Genomic DNA, 16,380 nt, shown 5'->3' with positions numbered 1-16,380 from the left:
GAGGCCATATAGGAAAAGCTCAGATATCTGCCTAGAAAGCTTGCTAAGGATGGTTGGCGTCAGCAGCTGTTTTCTTGTTTTGGTATAAATGTCTGATGAGGGAGACTGCAGAGAGGAAACTTGTGATAAAATGATTCTTCTGGAGACAGAACGGCCCTTAAGAAAATAAATGTTACCGCCCACTGATTTATTGTGTGCAATTGTGTCCCTGCTGTAAAAATACAAATAGCTCAAACTAACAGCCTGGGTGTGACCCAGACTCCCCCGCATGCAGCGCGGAAGGGGAAAGTCAAACAACAACTTCTCAAAGTGCAAATGGAAGAGGCACGGAGAGGCTGATATTTCCCGTTCCAGGGCTGAGTGGGATGGAGATACTCCCGAGAGGAAAAATACCCCAGGAGGAACTGCACAGGGAAAGACTTGGGGAGCAGCAGCTTGTCGCAGGTGTCCTGGGAACTACACAGGCAGATGTAGTTGCAATGCCTAGTTTTATTTCTGAAATCTTGAGACTTTGGCTTGCTGCCTTTGGACTGGGGGATGCGAACCCTTGCTCTGCTGCATGGCCAGCTATGCTCAACTCATTACGCACACGAGCATAATCCGGGGTAGCACTGAACACTAGGTCCACACCTGTGCTTGTGGTTGATGAACAAGCCTTCGATGACGTACAAACTCCCCGCTCCTGCCTTCTCATGGTGGAGTTTTGCTGCTGACAACAGCCGCACATCACCCCCTCCAGCTGATCACCCACTGGAGTTTTCTGGTGAGAACAGTGGCACCTGCTGTTAATTGGCATGGGCAGACTAGAGCCACCCCTATATTGTAGGCATTGAAATGTCTGCCTAGACCTATTCAAAGCCCTGAGAAGCCATGACAGGGCATCAACATTGCCACGAAAGGCAGGCTTGTCAGCAGGACAGACCAGGGAACGGAAACTTTATTTTGTAGACAAGCACATTTCCAAAAGGGAACATTTGCATGCAGGTAGCTAGTGCTTTCCGAAGCACAGGGTGCTGTTCTGCTAGTGCAGGGGGGGTCATGGAAATCAGGCAGGAACAGGCGACTGCTCCTTTCTTCCTGTAACTTGGAGTGAGCGCGGAGCTGGCCGGCTTCAGATCATTCGTTTTTAGAGATAGGGGCACTAGCCCTGACCACTACTAAGGTTACCTGATGTTTCACTCCCAAATGACAGGCACAATATAGACATACAATATAGTTATTACAAATAAATAAAAATAGATATTTCTAGAGTCACGGCCTAGAGCTGGCTTTGTCATGGAGAAGCAGTCCGGCAAGATAGCTGCCAATTTAAGAGCGGCTGTGAAAGGGTTGACTCTAGCCTTCATCTCTCCTGCTTGCTAGCTCAGAAAGACGCTGGCAGCTCTCTTGCTTCAGTGCCTCCATGCTTCTATTCCGGTAAAGGAGGGGGAGAAATCAGCTTCCCTGCTGACGGCATGCACCCCCCTTTCAGAGAGGGTAAAAGGTGTGCAATACATGATATGCAGGATTAGTAGCAGTTAGTCCTTTGCTAGAGACAAAAACTCCCACAAAGGAAAAACAGAGGACTATTTGCATTTTTATTATTTAAAAAAAAAGGCTGCAGAGCTTTTCAGACAGGTCTAGTATGGCCCACAGGCCCTCAGCATCACAGTGCACCCTGCAGCCCAGGTATCTCCTTTTCAAACCAGGGGATGGAGAGAGTACACAACAGTAGTGACAGCTGAAGTACATTAGTAGAGCTTGTGCACTCCAGCCCCGGCTGTGTCAACCAGCACTCGCCAATGGCTGCGGTCACTAGGTACCAAGTCCAGCTCTTTGTGGTGGTGATGGAAGGAGCGGTACATTTTTCTTCCCAGAACGAGGATGCCTGGGCAGGTGTCACCACGTGCAAAACAAGTAGAGGCCAGTTATTTCCAGACAGTAATGAAGAGTTCATGGTCTCAGAGCCACCTACAACTAATAAAATAGTAATGACTGTGAGCAGGAAGACGACCAGGTGCAGTGTTTAAAACAAAAGGTACATTTACCACTGTCCTCTGCCAACCTGCACCAGTCTGGAGATGGAGGAACACTAGTCTTGGTCAATTCATCTTGCAGAGGACTGCTGCAAGGAGGCCATTTCAGTGGCTTTGGTGAGAGAGACTTGCCAAATCCCGTGCCTAGAAAGCAGTTTGTGACTGCGTTTGGTCATGCAAATGGAAGTCCCCGAATTCCTATTCCCAGCTGGAGGATCTTCTGCCTGATCCCTTAGATGCTAGTGGAGCGAGCTCGTTTTCGAAGGAAGAAAGACAAGGGTGAACGTGCACCGTGTCACTCAGTGAGGTTATGAGCGTCATCGCATGTTTGTAGAAGGCAAGGACATTTGTTCTCAGAAGCAATAAAAAAAAAAAAGTGATGGGTGTTTCCTGCTTGTGCTGAGATCCAGGGACTCTCTAATCCAAAGTCATCAGTCAATGGCTCCCTGGCCCACAAGGACATGGGAACAGCACTCTGGCATCATGGCTTAGATTTCTTTTTCTTCTTTCTGTTCCGGTCCTGGTCTTCACTGCTGTCATCAACCTCACTAGCTGAGGGGGTTGGAGCCCGCTGGATGACTCTTTTTTCCACCATGTATTCCTGTTCTCCCACTTTGGGGTCCCCTTTTACCAGGAATTCCCCATTCCGGTAGGTTATGGTAACATCGGTCTTCGGGTAGGTGCCATAAACCCTTCGGAGGTCATCCTTCACAAACTCTGGGAGCACTCTCCTTGGTCCAAAAACCTTCCCTAGTTTTCCCCACTGAAGTTCTGCTCTCATGGTGAAACCCTCTGGCCAGCCATCCTGCCCCTGCTCTGGGCCCTGGTGTGGATTGCAGGTCGGATAAGGGTTGTGCAGAGGCCAAGGAGCGGGCGCTTGGGGGATAGACCAGAAGGGGTAAGGGTGGAAGTAAGGGTTGGGACTGTAGATGTGATGATACTCAACTTGGTTTCCTGCACCATCAGGGTAGCCGTTCCGGCCCACCGCGAGGGTGAAGGGCTGGCTGTAGAAGCTGGGCAGCTGGAGGGGAGGGAATGGCATTGAACTTGGCACGTCAGCTAACCTGCCAGGGCCAGGGGGCAGGTAGGCATAGGGAGAGGGCTGGATCCTGCTCAGGTAACACTCCAAGGGCACAAAGCCACAATGGTACATGGTATCAGGGATGATTTTAAGCAGCAGTCATCTCTCCAGAGCAGGTTCTGGTCTTGAACTGTAAAAGAGGGAAATATTGAGAATGAAAAGAGAGAGAGATGCAGTTTAAATGGCAAGATCCCAGCACATTTCCTGCTGGACGACAAGTATTTCATGGCTCAGGAAGCATGCTGAGCAGTAAAGGCACTCTTACTGTAGGAGGAACAACATCTCTGTAATACTAGTAACACAAACACAATTTCCAGCATTTCCAAAGCATTGCACTGAGTGATGGGCAGCACCAATTGCCAGAAGTCACTCAGGTGATGGACAGCACCAAGTGTGGGCAGACAATGCACACTTCACTGATCCCGAGCGCTTGGAGTTGGAAATTTTTGCAGCACTTGCATGGAGTCAGGCAAGGGAGGAACTCTAAACCCTCTTGATCTTGTGAAAGCCAAGTAGCCTCATCTTGTAAATGAAACAGCACGGTGACCCTAGAGGGGCAGAGGAAGGGAAGGGCTAGGCTGGTGCGATGATAGGGGGAGGGAAGGCATGGATAACCGAGTGCAAGGGAGGAGCATTTGTTGGCAAGATAATGGAAAGCTCTCCTTGTTTGTGGGGCCTCTGCATTATCACTTCTGTAGGGGGTCTGCAAGAAATGGGATTATAGCCATTGGTTTAGATTGAGGGGGTGGGAGGGAAAAATCTTTGACAAGGTAAGAGAACTTGTTAGTAAAAAAAAAAAAAAAAGCTCCCAACAGCTGTACTGAAGAGCTGGGCTTCATCCTGAAGGCACTCGGCTCTGAATTTGCCTGCAATTATGAAAAACAAACAAACAAACGAAACGAGCTGAGGAAAGCTTTGCTGGGCCCTTGGTAGCCCTCATTTTTGGAGGGACACGATACAGAGTAGTTTACCAGAGAGACTTGCGGTAAGCTCCAGCCTGGTTTATTCTGATGAAAGCAGCTTTTCTGCGTTGTGAGTCCCCATCTCCATAAACGCCCTAGTGCCACGTGCCTACTTCCAAGGGGGCCCAAAATCAGTGGCACATCTTTGAACATCATCCATCTGGACACAATGACCCCCGCCCCACTGCCTACCAAAACTACTGGCAAATATTCTGTCAAAATTGACATGCATGTTGTAAATAGGTGCACCAGAATGGCACGCTCTCTACCAGACTGAGATCACCGATAAGTTCACACATGCACTTCTTTCCAGTGCCCCCACGAGAGAGACCAGAGGTGACCCGAGAGAGGGACTGTGAACTGTGACCCTGTCTGCAACCAGGGATACGCCAAAGAGGAGGCGACATGCTCATCTCCTAGGCAGCTCAAGTCCCACCATTCGGACCTAGTTGTGACGCTCATTAGGGCTTGTTCACATTAATTCTATACGTAATTATTCCCATTCAGGATTTACGTGGGCCGTATCCATTTCTAACATGACAATACACTAATATACGGCTGTACCGATAGAGGCAAACAAGTTATGCAGAGAAACTACACATTTAATAATGCATCAGCTCTACTGGCAAACCATCCATGGAGCTTAGGATCGTCAGTGATGTTTTTCCACAAGTCATATGATTTCTGGTCCATGAATTGCAGGCATTCAGTATGCAAGATTAGAGCCAAGGTGGCTAGTCTGGAATGAATCCTTCCATGCCCTTCTGGGCTGGGGGGGCTACCTTTAAAATAGCGCTTCCTGAAAGACTGAAGATGTTCGTGCCAGTGATGTTGAGATTTTATTGTAGGGCAGGGGAGCCTGTATGATAAGAGAGAAAGAGAAGACCGACAGAAGCACAGCTCACGCAGGAAGGACAGTAAGTCTGTGGAGAGCTGAAGATAAGGATGGAGCCCGAGCGGACCGAGGGGGCAGTGGAGGTGCTGGACAATAGCTTGCAACAAACTAATCAGTTTCTGGAAAGGCAGGATGTCCTGAATATATGCGGACTTCTCAGCAGATGCAGAGACAGAGCAGGACGCAGCGCACGCCGAGATCCGTCATCCACAGCTTGAGCCGCTATCCCGAACTGGGATGTTTGTAACGCATTGTTTTATGCCAATGCGGTGCGATTCTTAGGTTCCTGGTGGGGGTGGGAAATGGTTATCACGGCCTTTTGTTGGGTGACCCTTGCTATAAAAGCAGGAGCTAGGAAGCTGCTTAGATCACAGATGAGAGACGACATTACTGGGATGTCACGACATCAGACAGACCAAGGAGCCAGCTAGGAAGTCTGCTATTGCGCCAGCTGAAGAAACCAGCAAGGGGCAAAGAGAGGTGCATGGCAGGAGTATCGTACCACTTGTTCTCGTGGTCCGACATTTCCCCAGCACGCACCGATTACTCAATAGCAGGGTGTTGACAGCCGACACGCCGCAGACAATACTTGCTAGTCCTAAAGCATGTTTGCAAACCTGTTGGGGCAAGCCTGTGTTTGCCAGCTGGAATATGACATGCTGGATTTATCTGGCTTTCACTGGACCGTATCCTGCAACTGCCAGGTATTGCCCTGCTCATTCACCTCCCTAGGCACGACTCTACCTTGACCAGAGAGATCTCTCCAGGCAGCAGGAGCAGAGATTGGCATTTTGCAGGCTTACGGACTGATGGCTGAGCTGGGGCACTGGTTGTCTTATTCTGAAGCTGCAAGGCGCACGACATTTAGCGCCGGCTCCGTCACGGATAAGCGGGGCTGTAAGGAAGCTGCAGAGGGCACATCCAGTCCAACCCCTGCCCGAGGCCAGATCAGCCCTGTGCAAACCATCCTGTATAATTCATCACCTAATCTCTTTGTAAAACTACCGTGAACCCTGACATGACCCCTGAACCTGCCACAGGTAGAGCAGGGAGATGCTCCTCTCCACCCCGCTGCTCCCCCTTGTCTTCTGTATTCCAGTTTTGCTCGCCGTATACACAGCTTTGTGCATGCCCTTTCACAGTACCTGATAAAGGGAGCTTCAGCCCACGAAAGCTTGTGCTACACAGAATCCACTTTGGCTAGTCTATAAAAGGTGCAAGTCTACCTGGCCTTCAGGCTAACTGCATCTCGGGAGGCTAAAAGAGGCCCTAGGTACTCCCCGCCTCCATGAGAATGGGAAACGCATGGATCAGAAGTGGCTTAGCGAGGTAACCCAGAGAGGGACTCACCACTGTGCTTCTCAGAAGAGGGGATTGAAGAGCAGCCTTTACCTCCCTGCCAGGGGGCTGCAAAGAGGATGGAGCTGGGCTGGTCTCAGTGGGGGCAGACAACAGGACAAGGAGCAATGGGCTCGGGCTGCAGCAAGGGAAGGCGAGGTTGGATATTAGGAGCGGTGGAACAGGTTACCCAGAGAAGTTGTGGACTCTCCATCCTTGGAGGTTTAGACAAGAGCCCTGGCTGGGATGATGCAGTTGGGGCTGGTCCTGCTTGGAGCAGGGGGCTGGACTAGATGCGACCTCCTGCGGTCCCTCCCAACCCCCATTTTCTATGTCCCTGCCAGCTGTCTGCCCTGAAGGTAGTGTACAGCTTTGGGCTTTCACAATCACCTTGGCCCCTGTTCCCCATAGGGACCTCCTGAGCGCCAATCCCCAGCCCCGAGGGAGGACGCACCAGGCAGGAATCCCCTGCGTTACATGCAGCAGCTCCCTGCTTGCACGGTGGCCCTTGCACTACCACCCCTTGGTCCAGACCCGGTGGCCGCCAGCAGCTGCAAGGCCAGGCCCTTCCCCACGTGGGAGATGGGGCGACAGGCCGGAGGCGAGGAGCCCAGGTGTGCATTGAGGCAGGGCAACAAGTCGGGAGGCAGCCCTGCCGAGAGGTGCTGCCTGCCCTTTGCTGGATGGGGCAGGTCTCCATACCAACACCTTGCAGCCCCTCTCAGCCAACAGGCAGAAGCTTCCCTGCCAAAATGCACGAGGATGCATTTCCAGTCTTTAGAAGAGCGTGCAGCAATCCCAACGGCTCTCAAGACAGAATCACGCCTCGTCTTCAGAGCGCCGAAGGAGCCGCGAGTCAAGCCTACCGTCAGCAAGAGCGGACAGACCCTGGGCAGGTCGGGGGTTTCCGGGAGGCACGTCCACCCAGCAGCGAAGGACTGCAGCGAAAAGGGAAATAGAAGTCGTTACCTGGGTCTTTGGGCTCTGGGGCCCTCCACTGCCTTAGCTCAGATTTCGAGCTCTGCCCCTGGGAAGTCGGCAGCCCCACACCCAAGTTGTTCTCGTACTGGAGAGACGCGATCCTCGACCGGAGGGGCTGGTGCCAAGCTCAGCTCTCTGCAAGCCAGCTAAAAACGCAGAGCGATCTGGAGCCTTGGCAAGCCGAGAGGTTCTTGGAGCCGCGGAGGAAGGCAGATGGGTTGTATTTGGTAACCAAGGCAGGTCCTCCGAGTCGTGGGCAGATTGCACGGAGATATGGTTGCTAGGTAGAGAGCAACAGACGCCAGGCAGGCGAAGAGGGACGTGTTGACAGCTCAGGCTCCCACACTCGGATATGCCTTTGCCTACCTAGGAGAGCCTCAGCCCTGGGGCGTACGCTAGCTCGCGTGCATCACGGATGGACTAAGCCTGATCTCATGGATTTTCTCTCCTCCGTTCTTCCTAGACTTCCCCTGGCCCTCCGCTTCTTCCCAGTGTTTCTGAAAGCAGCGCCTTCAAACGCCGCAGCTCTCAGAAACCACAATAGACACCGAGGAGCTCGTTTCAGGGCTGACTTGTGCCACCAGATTGCTAGGGAACCCTCACTTCCATTTGCAATATGAAACCAGAGCACATTCGCACCCATTAGATCACACACGCTATTTCCTTCAGCTGCCCGAGATCCAAGTCACTCCCTTCAAAGCAGGTTCGCCTCGGGCCGAGCCGTCAGTCACATTGCCAGCAGAGGTGGCTGCTCCCAGGGGCATCCACATCAATTAGCAGCAAGCGCTTCCAATGCATCTAGAAAATAGCAATGGGTGGGCCTACGCTGCAGCCAGAGTCTGCCATTGGGATTAGCACGGATACACCAGCAGCAGATCTGCAGGACCATGAAAACCATTTAGACCACAAAAAAAATCTGCCCTGCTGAACTGAAGTGGGGTCAGGTAGGCCACTGGGAGCTGCAGATCACATCTGACTGCAGCATAGGCAGAGTCGATTACTCTAGTTCCCGATCCAATCCCCCTAATGGGTCAGAGGCCTGCTTGCAGAAGCCTGAGTTATTATCAGAAGGTCCTTAGTATTCAGAAGCCATCACCGCTAGCCCAGGGAGTTGATATCGACCTGCATGCAGATAACTGGCACGCAAGGGGAAAGAAGAAAACAAAAGCATGTGCAAAAAGCAGCAAGAATATCCTTGGCAAACTTTCAGGCACAAACACCCTTCTTCAGGCACAGAGACTGCCTGAAGAAGGACATTTGTGCCTGACAGCTTGCAAAGAACATCCCCCACCAGTATTAGTTAGTCCAATACAAGATGATCACCTCTGCCCAAAGAACCTTGTCTACCCGTGTCCTTAGACCAACACGGCTACAACCAACAATATCCATCTCTCAAGCCGTCACCGTGCCCTCCAGACAGAGAAAGTTAGGGTTGGGAGGGACGATGTGCGTCAGCTAAGGTACATCTCCTTTCCTCTCCATGTCTGCCTTTGCAGGGAGCAAGCCTCTGCCTTATTGGTGCCGCAAACTTTTTCCTTCACCAGCCTTAAGCTACTAATTAAAAACCGTTATAGAAGCAGAAAACCCGAGGGAGTCAGGACTCCCTTCCAGCTAGAAACACCCCCCCAAAAAACCCGAACCTCAAGAATTTGGTTCTTACTTTTCACCCTGTCCCTTCTGCCCCCACCCCCAAAAAAAAAACAAACAAAAATCACACAGCAAGGCATTTTGCTTGGGATTGAGCGGCCAAAGTTGGAGCCTTGCTCTAGACTCATGCCAAAGGCTAGCGCAAATGCTGGATAATAGCTTATTATTCCTCCCCCCGACCAGGCCCAGAGTCGCTCGAAACCATGAATCCCCTGGATTTGCAAAGCCACATGAGTGCATCCGGAAATCTCACACCCTAAAATGACGTGCGTGTGAAGCACAGTACTGTAGCTCGCCTTGGCTTGCTTTCTCGTCGTGTCAAGCCAAGTCCTTCATACCTCATTACCAAGCACACCGTATCAAAGAAGCCAGGAAGGATAAACCGAGAAGCCTTTTTCCTGCTTTCCCTTCCTCCCTCAGAACAGTCTTGCATTGACCACTCTATGGCATATTCTCAGGGGCTTTGCTCGGGCTTGTTTGAATGGGATTTTTAGATTGAGTCAGGAATTGAACTTTGCCAGCACGTTGGGAGAAACAGAAAGAGGACTGTTTTGTTCTTCTAGGCTTGGGATCAGTTAGCCAAGCAGATGTGCAAGGCTAGGCTGCCGTGTTACAACAGGCTATAAATCAACCAGAAAGGTCTGAGCTTGGTGCAGGAATTACTGCATTGAACTACTTTTAGGTAGAAGACAGGCGAGGACACAACGGTTCCTGCTCCATCCAAGATCTAGGACAGAGCAGATACCGTCAGAGGCCCAGAGTGACTTTAGTTTCTGCTTCCTTTATCGGCTTTGCCTGGGAGGACAAGGAGTGCTTCATGACTTTGCTGCTTCACCTTTGATCTGAGAAGCAGCGCTGCAATGGCCAGTTAATCCAGGAGAGGTGCAAATTGCTTCCCATGCGAGACATCAGCCATGCAACTGGAGGGGCTCCTCTTTAGCCAGGCAATATAATTGACTCTGAAGAGTCCTGTGGTGAAGTCCTTTTCACCAGGTACACCTCTTCCCTTACTTGTCATGTACACCTGATGGATTTTTTTTTTTTTTTGGTTGACAAAGGGACAATTTGCAACTAAAATGCATCAGAGGTAGTCTAAGTTACCATGCTCAAAAAAAAATTTAACATGAAAAAACATCATGCACGTATATATGGCAAAGCCTTTATGCTGGAGAAATGGCAACTTTTCATCACAACTCATCACATGTCCAAGAGCCCCGAGAGGAGCCAGGCTGCACTCAACTCGCCCTCAGCTCTGGATAATGCCCATCTGGTAATATTGGTACTGCCCTGGACTAGACAAGCTCTCTCTCTAAACATCATCGTTGCTCTCTGGGATGCATTTTCACTGCAGAACTCACTCAAGTGCTGTCTGCAACTTGTTCACGCACACAAGCGCCCGAACGTGTCAAAAGCACCACCCCCTCTTAGAGCGAGCAGAGCACGGGTTTCCACGCTCGAGTGCAACACAGGCCAGCTGGTCGGCTCGAGCAGCAGCGTGCAGGTGGCAGCTCCTGCTAGCTTGAGAAGAAGCCACTGCAGTCATCTCCATTCAAGGCAAGGAAGGGCCTCATTTTGTGACACTAACACCCTTCTGTATACTTTTTCTTTGGTTCCCAAATGAAGCCATGGACTGCTCCTCAAAGTAATGCACCCCATTTTCTCCTCCTGGATAGAGCCCTGTGGACTTCCCTTTGTTTCCTCCCCCCTTTCCCAAAACAGGAGACTACCAGGCATATGAAAAAAAGAAAAATAACACTGATAAGCAGTTAATGTAGCACCTTATGCGACCTCATTATCCTGTGGAATTAATTGCAGAAGGAAGTCAAGAGCTCCTAGCAGTCTTTCAGGACTGGACGAGTTAGAACGAGTTTCTGTATGTCTGGCATAATTCAATGCATATATAATGCATCTACATAATATACAGATTATTTGTAAGGTTGGGTTCTTCTCCATCCATCGCTACCAGAGCCACAAAGATGAGGGTGTGCAAAGTACAATTATCCAGTTTGTGTCCTCTTCTGCTGTGCTGCAGCCTAGCGTACAGCACAGTCCCCAGACTGCATGAGATTGTCTCCCCATCCTAAGTGCTGGACTTGGCACTTCCCCTTATTGGATTTCAATCTGATGAATTTCCACTATATTACTGTCATTTGGAATCCAAAAAAGTATTGGCTCCCCAATCCACAGCTTGGTGTCATCTGCATATCTTACCAAGCATGCACGCAATCCCATCCTCCCAGCCATTCATAAAGATATTAGTGGAGTACCAAACGCAGGACAGAGCCCGGAGGAGCTCCACTTGTCACCTCCTCCCAGCACAGCAGAGAAGTGGAGCATGAAAGCGGTAGCCAGCAGATTGATCCCCACGCAGCCTCCTCTCTCCCCTCCCAAGCAACACTGCATTTGGCTTATACACCCGCAAGACTTCCCTGTTCTTTTCAGGCAGGAGAGGACCTGTAGTTCAAGGCCACCGACTTCTCCCAAGTCTGACAGAGCTGCCAGCCGAGTTTGAACCTCCACCTCCCCCTCCAGCTCCTAGTCTAGTTCCTTTACCCCCCCCCGGCTGTTTCTCAGAAATGTCTTTATTAGACATTAGCATCTCTCATCCTTGGGATTTCAGCTGCCTGATGAGACTTCCCAGTGCAGCCTGGCATCTGTCTGCTTAGACTAGTGCTACATGACTATCGTAAACTAGTGTCCTGTGAGCATCAGAAATAGGTCGCCAGCTCTCTTCTCCTGCCAACCGCTCTATAATATAGTTGCTCCATTTCCATCTCTGTCCTCTCAGCTATTTGCAGCTGAGACCGTATGTGTTCTGCAAGCCACATCCATCCACATCCAGAGACACGTGCCCTAACGCTGCAGCCGGGTTTTCCATAGCTGCTGGCTGCGAGGACGCGATCTGGTGCTCCACGAGCCGCACCAGGTGCCTTTTGCATCCAAGGGGCAGCTGAGGCCAGAGACATTGGACAGCCGCAGCGCATGGGACAGTGCCAGCTGCTGCTGCACTGATGGTTGCGGTGTGGCCAGCTGCTGCTGAGATTTCTTTGGGCCCTTCTCAGAGGTGGTGTCTGGTATGAGTGCCCCCATCTCAAGTATGCCACTGGCCAAGGCAATGATTTTAACCTGCAAAATGAAAACTAGCTTGGTGCCCTGCTTGGTTGAGAGACCCCTCTCCTGTCACAAAAGCACAGTAGTTATGATCTGAACATCCAAACAGGGAGCTCTTTCGCTGCAGAAAGGTGGACAGGACAAGGAGGGCCTTGCGGTCTTGGCACTTACCCCCAGTTTAGTCCAACTGGGCCTGAACGCACTGTTCTTTGGAGAAGACTGCACAGGTCGTCTTTTTAACCAGGGGACTTGGGGTGATAGCACAAATAAATTGGTACCTCTTGACCCAAGCAGCAAGCCACAGTTCAGGGTCTTTCTGTTAGGAGGAGTCAAGATCTGTGATCCTACATAAATAGCCGTACATATACATATGCACACACACAAAAAGTAAGTTCCTTGTATATGTATGGCCATACATATATTTTTTAAAGAAACTTACTTTCTTGATTCCTTGCTCAATGTGCCAAGCCTCTTGCAGCCAGCTGCCTTGGCCCCCAAGTCCTCTTCCAGGACCACACACATGCATATTGTTCAGGCTGAACAGTGCTCTCTCATCTCGGTTTCTGGGAGCTGTGCCCTGACTCGCACCCCTCTGGCTGAAGTCCCTCTATCCAGGGTGTTTGAATTCCTTAAGCAGCTTTACATTTATTTTTGAGTCATGCAGAAGCCCGAGCTTCTCCTGGGGTCTTTCAGCTGCTCCAAAATGAAGAGCAATTGTTATCAGGGTTCAACTCAGCCTCTCACAATAGATCAGGCATCCTTCTTTTGGAGAGTAGATGCACTGCAGCCCATTTGCTAGTAATTTCAGCTATGTTGGGAGGCTTAATTCTTGGTTCTCTCTCCTGGTAAATTAGGGATCCAGGTGGTTTTCAATCTTTTCTCCAATGCCTGATGAAGCGTGTTTGTGGCTGAAAGCTTCCAATTAAAGAATTTTTTTGTTTTGGTCTAATAAAAAAATATCATCTCTATTATGAGTCTTGGTAAGTTAGACTTTTACAGGTCCTGGGAGCCATGGATATGCACCTCTGCTTCTATAAAAGCAGGGCTCTAAACTGCATCCTTTCTAAAGCATTATCTGCAGTACGCCACTCAGCACGGCACAGGATCCTAACTTGTGTGACACTGACTATCCCATTTTTTTAAACTTCAGTTTGCCGTGATTTTTTTGCATTTCATCTAGCTTAAAATTGGGTTTTCTATACAGTGCAGGGGGAAAGCACTGTACAGAAAACCCAATTCTAAACCAGATGAAATGCAAAAAAGAAGTGGACCAGATACCGAGGTGACCGGGGACAACCACAGCAGCCATTACATACAGCAGCTTAGACACAGCGTTTGTCTATGAGATAATTTCAGAGCGAAAGTTTGTGCTGGCCTGAGAACGCTTATCCTTCCCTCTTTTCTGCAAAGTCACAAGGATATTCGATACACTCCCTTGTAGCCTCAAGCGATTATGATCTGAAAGAGGAAAATATTTATACATAAAAGGGCCCCTGATGGGATGATAGCAGCTTATGAGAACGGCTGATTTCGCATACAAATGAGCAAACGCTCTAAATACAGGCTATTCAGCTTCACGGTTTCCAGTAACAGGGTTTTAAGCTAGGGGGAATTTCTGCTGCTGCTGTTTTTTTATGAAGCAAACCAGGTTTGAGAAGATTACCAGCAGTGCATTTGCACTACTTCCTGGATGAAATTTAAAGAAAAGAAATATTAATAACCCCAACAGAGAGACAATTCAGAACATTTGGGCTAGGAGGGCACTACTCGCTGCATTAAGTCCCGGTTTTCTTGGGCAGAGACCGGGACTCTACTACCAAGATTCAAGACCGACTCAGGAGAAACGCCACCAGGGCTAAGGCCAGGGAGGACCGGGTCAGAGAGTTTCTGGAGGGGCTGGACATGTTCAGATCAGCAGGTCCAGATGCTCTCCACCCCAGGGTGTTGAGGGAATTGGCAGGGGTTATTGCGGGACCCCGGCACGGCTTTACAAGCGCTCGTGGTGCTCCAGCCAGGTGCCAGATGACTGGAAGAAAGCCACTGTGGTCCCCATCTTTAAAAAAGGGAAGAGGGAGGACCTGGGCAACTTCAATCCTGGGGAAACTCTTTGAGAAGATTATCCAGGAGCACATCTGTGATGGGCCGGCTTCAGGGATGATGCTCAAGGGCAACCAGCACAGTTTCATTAGGGGCAGGTCCTGTCAGACCAACCTGATTGCCTTCTACGATCAGATCACCAAATCCTTGGATGCAGGTGTTGTGCTGGACGTAGTCTTTCTGGACTTCAGCAAGGCCTTTGACACCGTCTCCCACCTCATTTTCATTAAAAAACTAGGCAACTGTGGCATTGATGCCTACACAGTCAGATGTGTCGCCAACGGGCGGGAGGGCCGCGCCCAGAGAGCGGTGGTGACGGGTCACGTTCGACCCGGAGGGACGTGGGCAGTGGGGTCCCCCAGGGCTCGGTCCTCGGGCCCGCACTGTTCAATTTCTTTGTTAGAGACTTGGACGAGGGGGTAAAAAGCACCTGTTCAGATTTGCGGATGACACTAAGATTTGGGGTAAGGTGGGCACGCCAGAACGGAAGGACAGATTACAGCTGGACCTGGATAGGTTGCAGGGGTGGGCTAGCGAAAATAGGATGGGTTTCAATACTGACAAGTGCAGGGTGCTGCACTTGCGCAGTAGGAACCAGCAGCACACTTATAAGATGGGAAACTCCCTTCTCGAGAGCACGGTGGCAGAAAGATCTTGGAGTTATTATTGACTCCAAGATGAACATGGGCCGGCACTGTGGGGACGCGGTCAGGAAGGCCGACCGCACCTTGTCGTGCATCCACAGATGCATCTCGAGCAGGTCCAGGGAGGTGATCCTCCCCCTCTATGCGGCACTGGTCAGGCCGCAGCTGGAGGACTGCGTCCAGATCTGGGCGCCGCACTGCAGGAGGGATGTGGGCAGCATGGAGAGGGTCCAGAGGAGGCCACTCGCATGGTCGGGGGCAGCAGGGCAGGCCCTACGAGGAGAGGTGCCGGGACCTGAACCTGTTCAGCCTCCACAAGAGACGGCTGAGGGGGATCTACTGACCATCTATAAACTCATTGTGGGGGGGAAAACCAGCGGTGTTTAGGAGAGACCTTGTTCCCCCAAGTGCCCCCCAGGGTAACACGGTCACAAGTCATTAGAAAGTAGGTTTAGGTTAGATATCAGGAGGCGCTACTTCAGTCAGGGCGGCTAGGATCTGGACCCAACTTCCAAGGGAAGTGGTGCTGGCTCCTACCCTGGGGGGCTTTAAGAGGAGGCCTGATGCCCACCTGGCTGGGGTCATTTGAGCCCAGTTTCCTCTCCTGCCCAGGGCAGGGAGTCGGACTAGAAGAGCTACAAGGTCCCATCTGACCCGACTTCTATGAATCCAAGCAGCGAAAAGCCAGTCTCCTGCCAGCTTTAGCGTCTCAACAGCAATACCACACAGCAAAGCGGTTGTGCAGGAGTTCAGCTCACCTGCTGGAAACCCACTGAAGAAATCACCTCAAACTGGTCCTCAGGCATGGTAGCAATAGAGAGAGGCATGGGACCAACAGAGGTAGATTTTCTACAGTGCAGGGCATTGCTTTTGGCACCTTATCACCTCCCCACGTTAAGCACATACCCCTACCCTGGCATGGGATGGGGAGCCTGGCACTTAAGCAAGAGATGCTCAAAACCCATCTGAGCCATTAGTGCTAAAGAGGACTACAACTGAAATGTAGAGGAAAGGGAGATTTAGGCACCTGGCTCTATTCAGGATCCTCCATAGCTCTCTCTGGCTTTTGGGTCTATGAGACAGAACCACCCCACAGCAGCCAACAGACTAGTGCTATAAGAGACTAGTGTTATAGGGCTCAATTTGGAGCAGGGTCTTAAAAACTCAGATCTTCCATGTCCCAGACGAGTGGATGAGCAGATGTACACCCTCACCCTGGTTTCCTCCTTGCCCTTTGTCCCGAGCATACCCAGATCGTGCATAAGGAGCTGGGCTTGCTGCCGAGCTAGTCAGTCGGTCCTTCTTACAGCTGGTGACGAGCAACGACCAGAAGCCCAATGCCACAGCAATTTGTTGTTGTTGCCAATGGTGAAAATGATTAAACACCCAAACACGGTGCATCCCAACCCTGGACTTCCCACTTTCAGGGCACATCGTTAGAAAAGCCTGTTAAGATGAACAGCTGCTGGCATTCACACAAGCTCAGATCTGGGCGAGCTGTGTCGTACCCCTGGCTGCAACCCTGTTCCGAGTATCACCAACACATTATTTATCCGGGATAAAATGGTGGCCCTTTAACAGGGAGAGGGACTTGCTGTTGAGGTCTATG

The 16,380-nt window shown here is 50.7% G+C and overlaps 1 protein-coding gene across 1 annotated transcript; it reads right to left on the bottom strand.

Moving 5' to 3' along the window:
• Positions 1–1,569: 1,569 nt before the first annotated feature.
• Positions 1,570–7,393, bottom strand: C7H10orf95 (chromosome 7 C10orf95 homolog). Its single transcript, XM_090057834.1, has 2 exons — positions 7,261–7,393; positions 1,570–3,226 (listed from the first exon to the last, which is right to left on the bottom strand). The coding sequence occupies exon 2, from the start codon at positions 3,166–3,168 to the stop codon at positions 2,497–2,499; it is 672 nt and encodes a 223-aa protein (XP_089913960.1). The 5' UTR covers positions 3,169–3,226; positions 7,261–7,393; the 3' UTR covers positions 1,570–2,496.
• Positions 7,394–16,380: the final 8,987 nt, after the last annotated feature.

The sequence above is a fragment of the Crocodylus siamensis genome, chromosome 7, assembly GCF_052110815.1.
Source record: "Crocodylus siamensis isolate JL-2025a chromosome 7, ASM5211081v1, whole genome shotgun sequence".
Lineage (NCBI taxonomy): Eukaryota > Metazoa > Chordata > Crocodylia > Crocodylidae > Crocodylus > Crocodylus siamensis.
The sequence above is the reverse complement of the archived record's forward strand: the minus strand, read 5'-3'. Positions and strand labels throughout refer to the sequence as shown.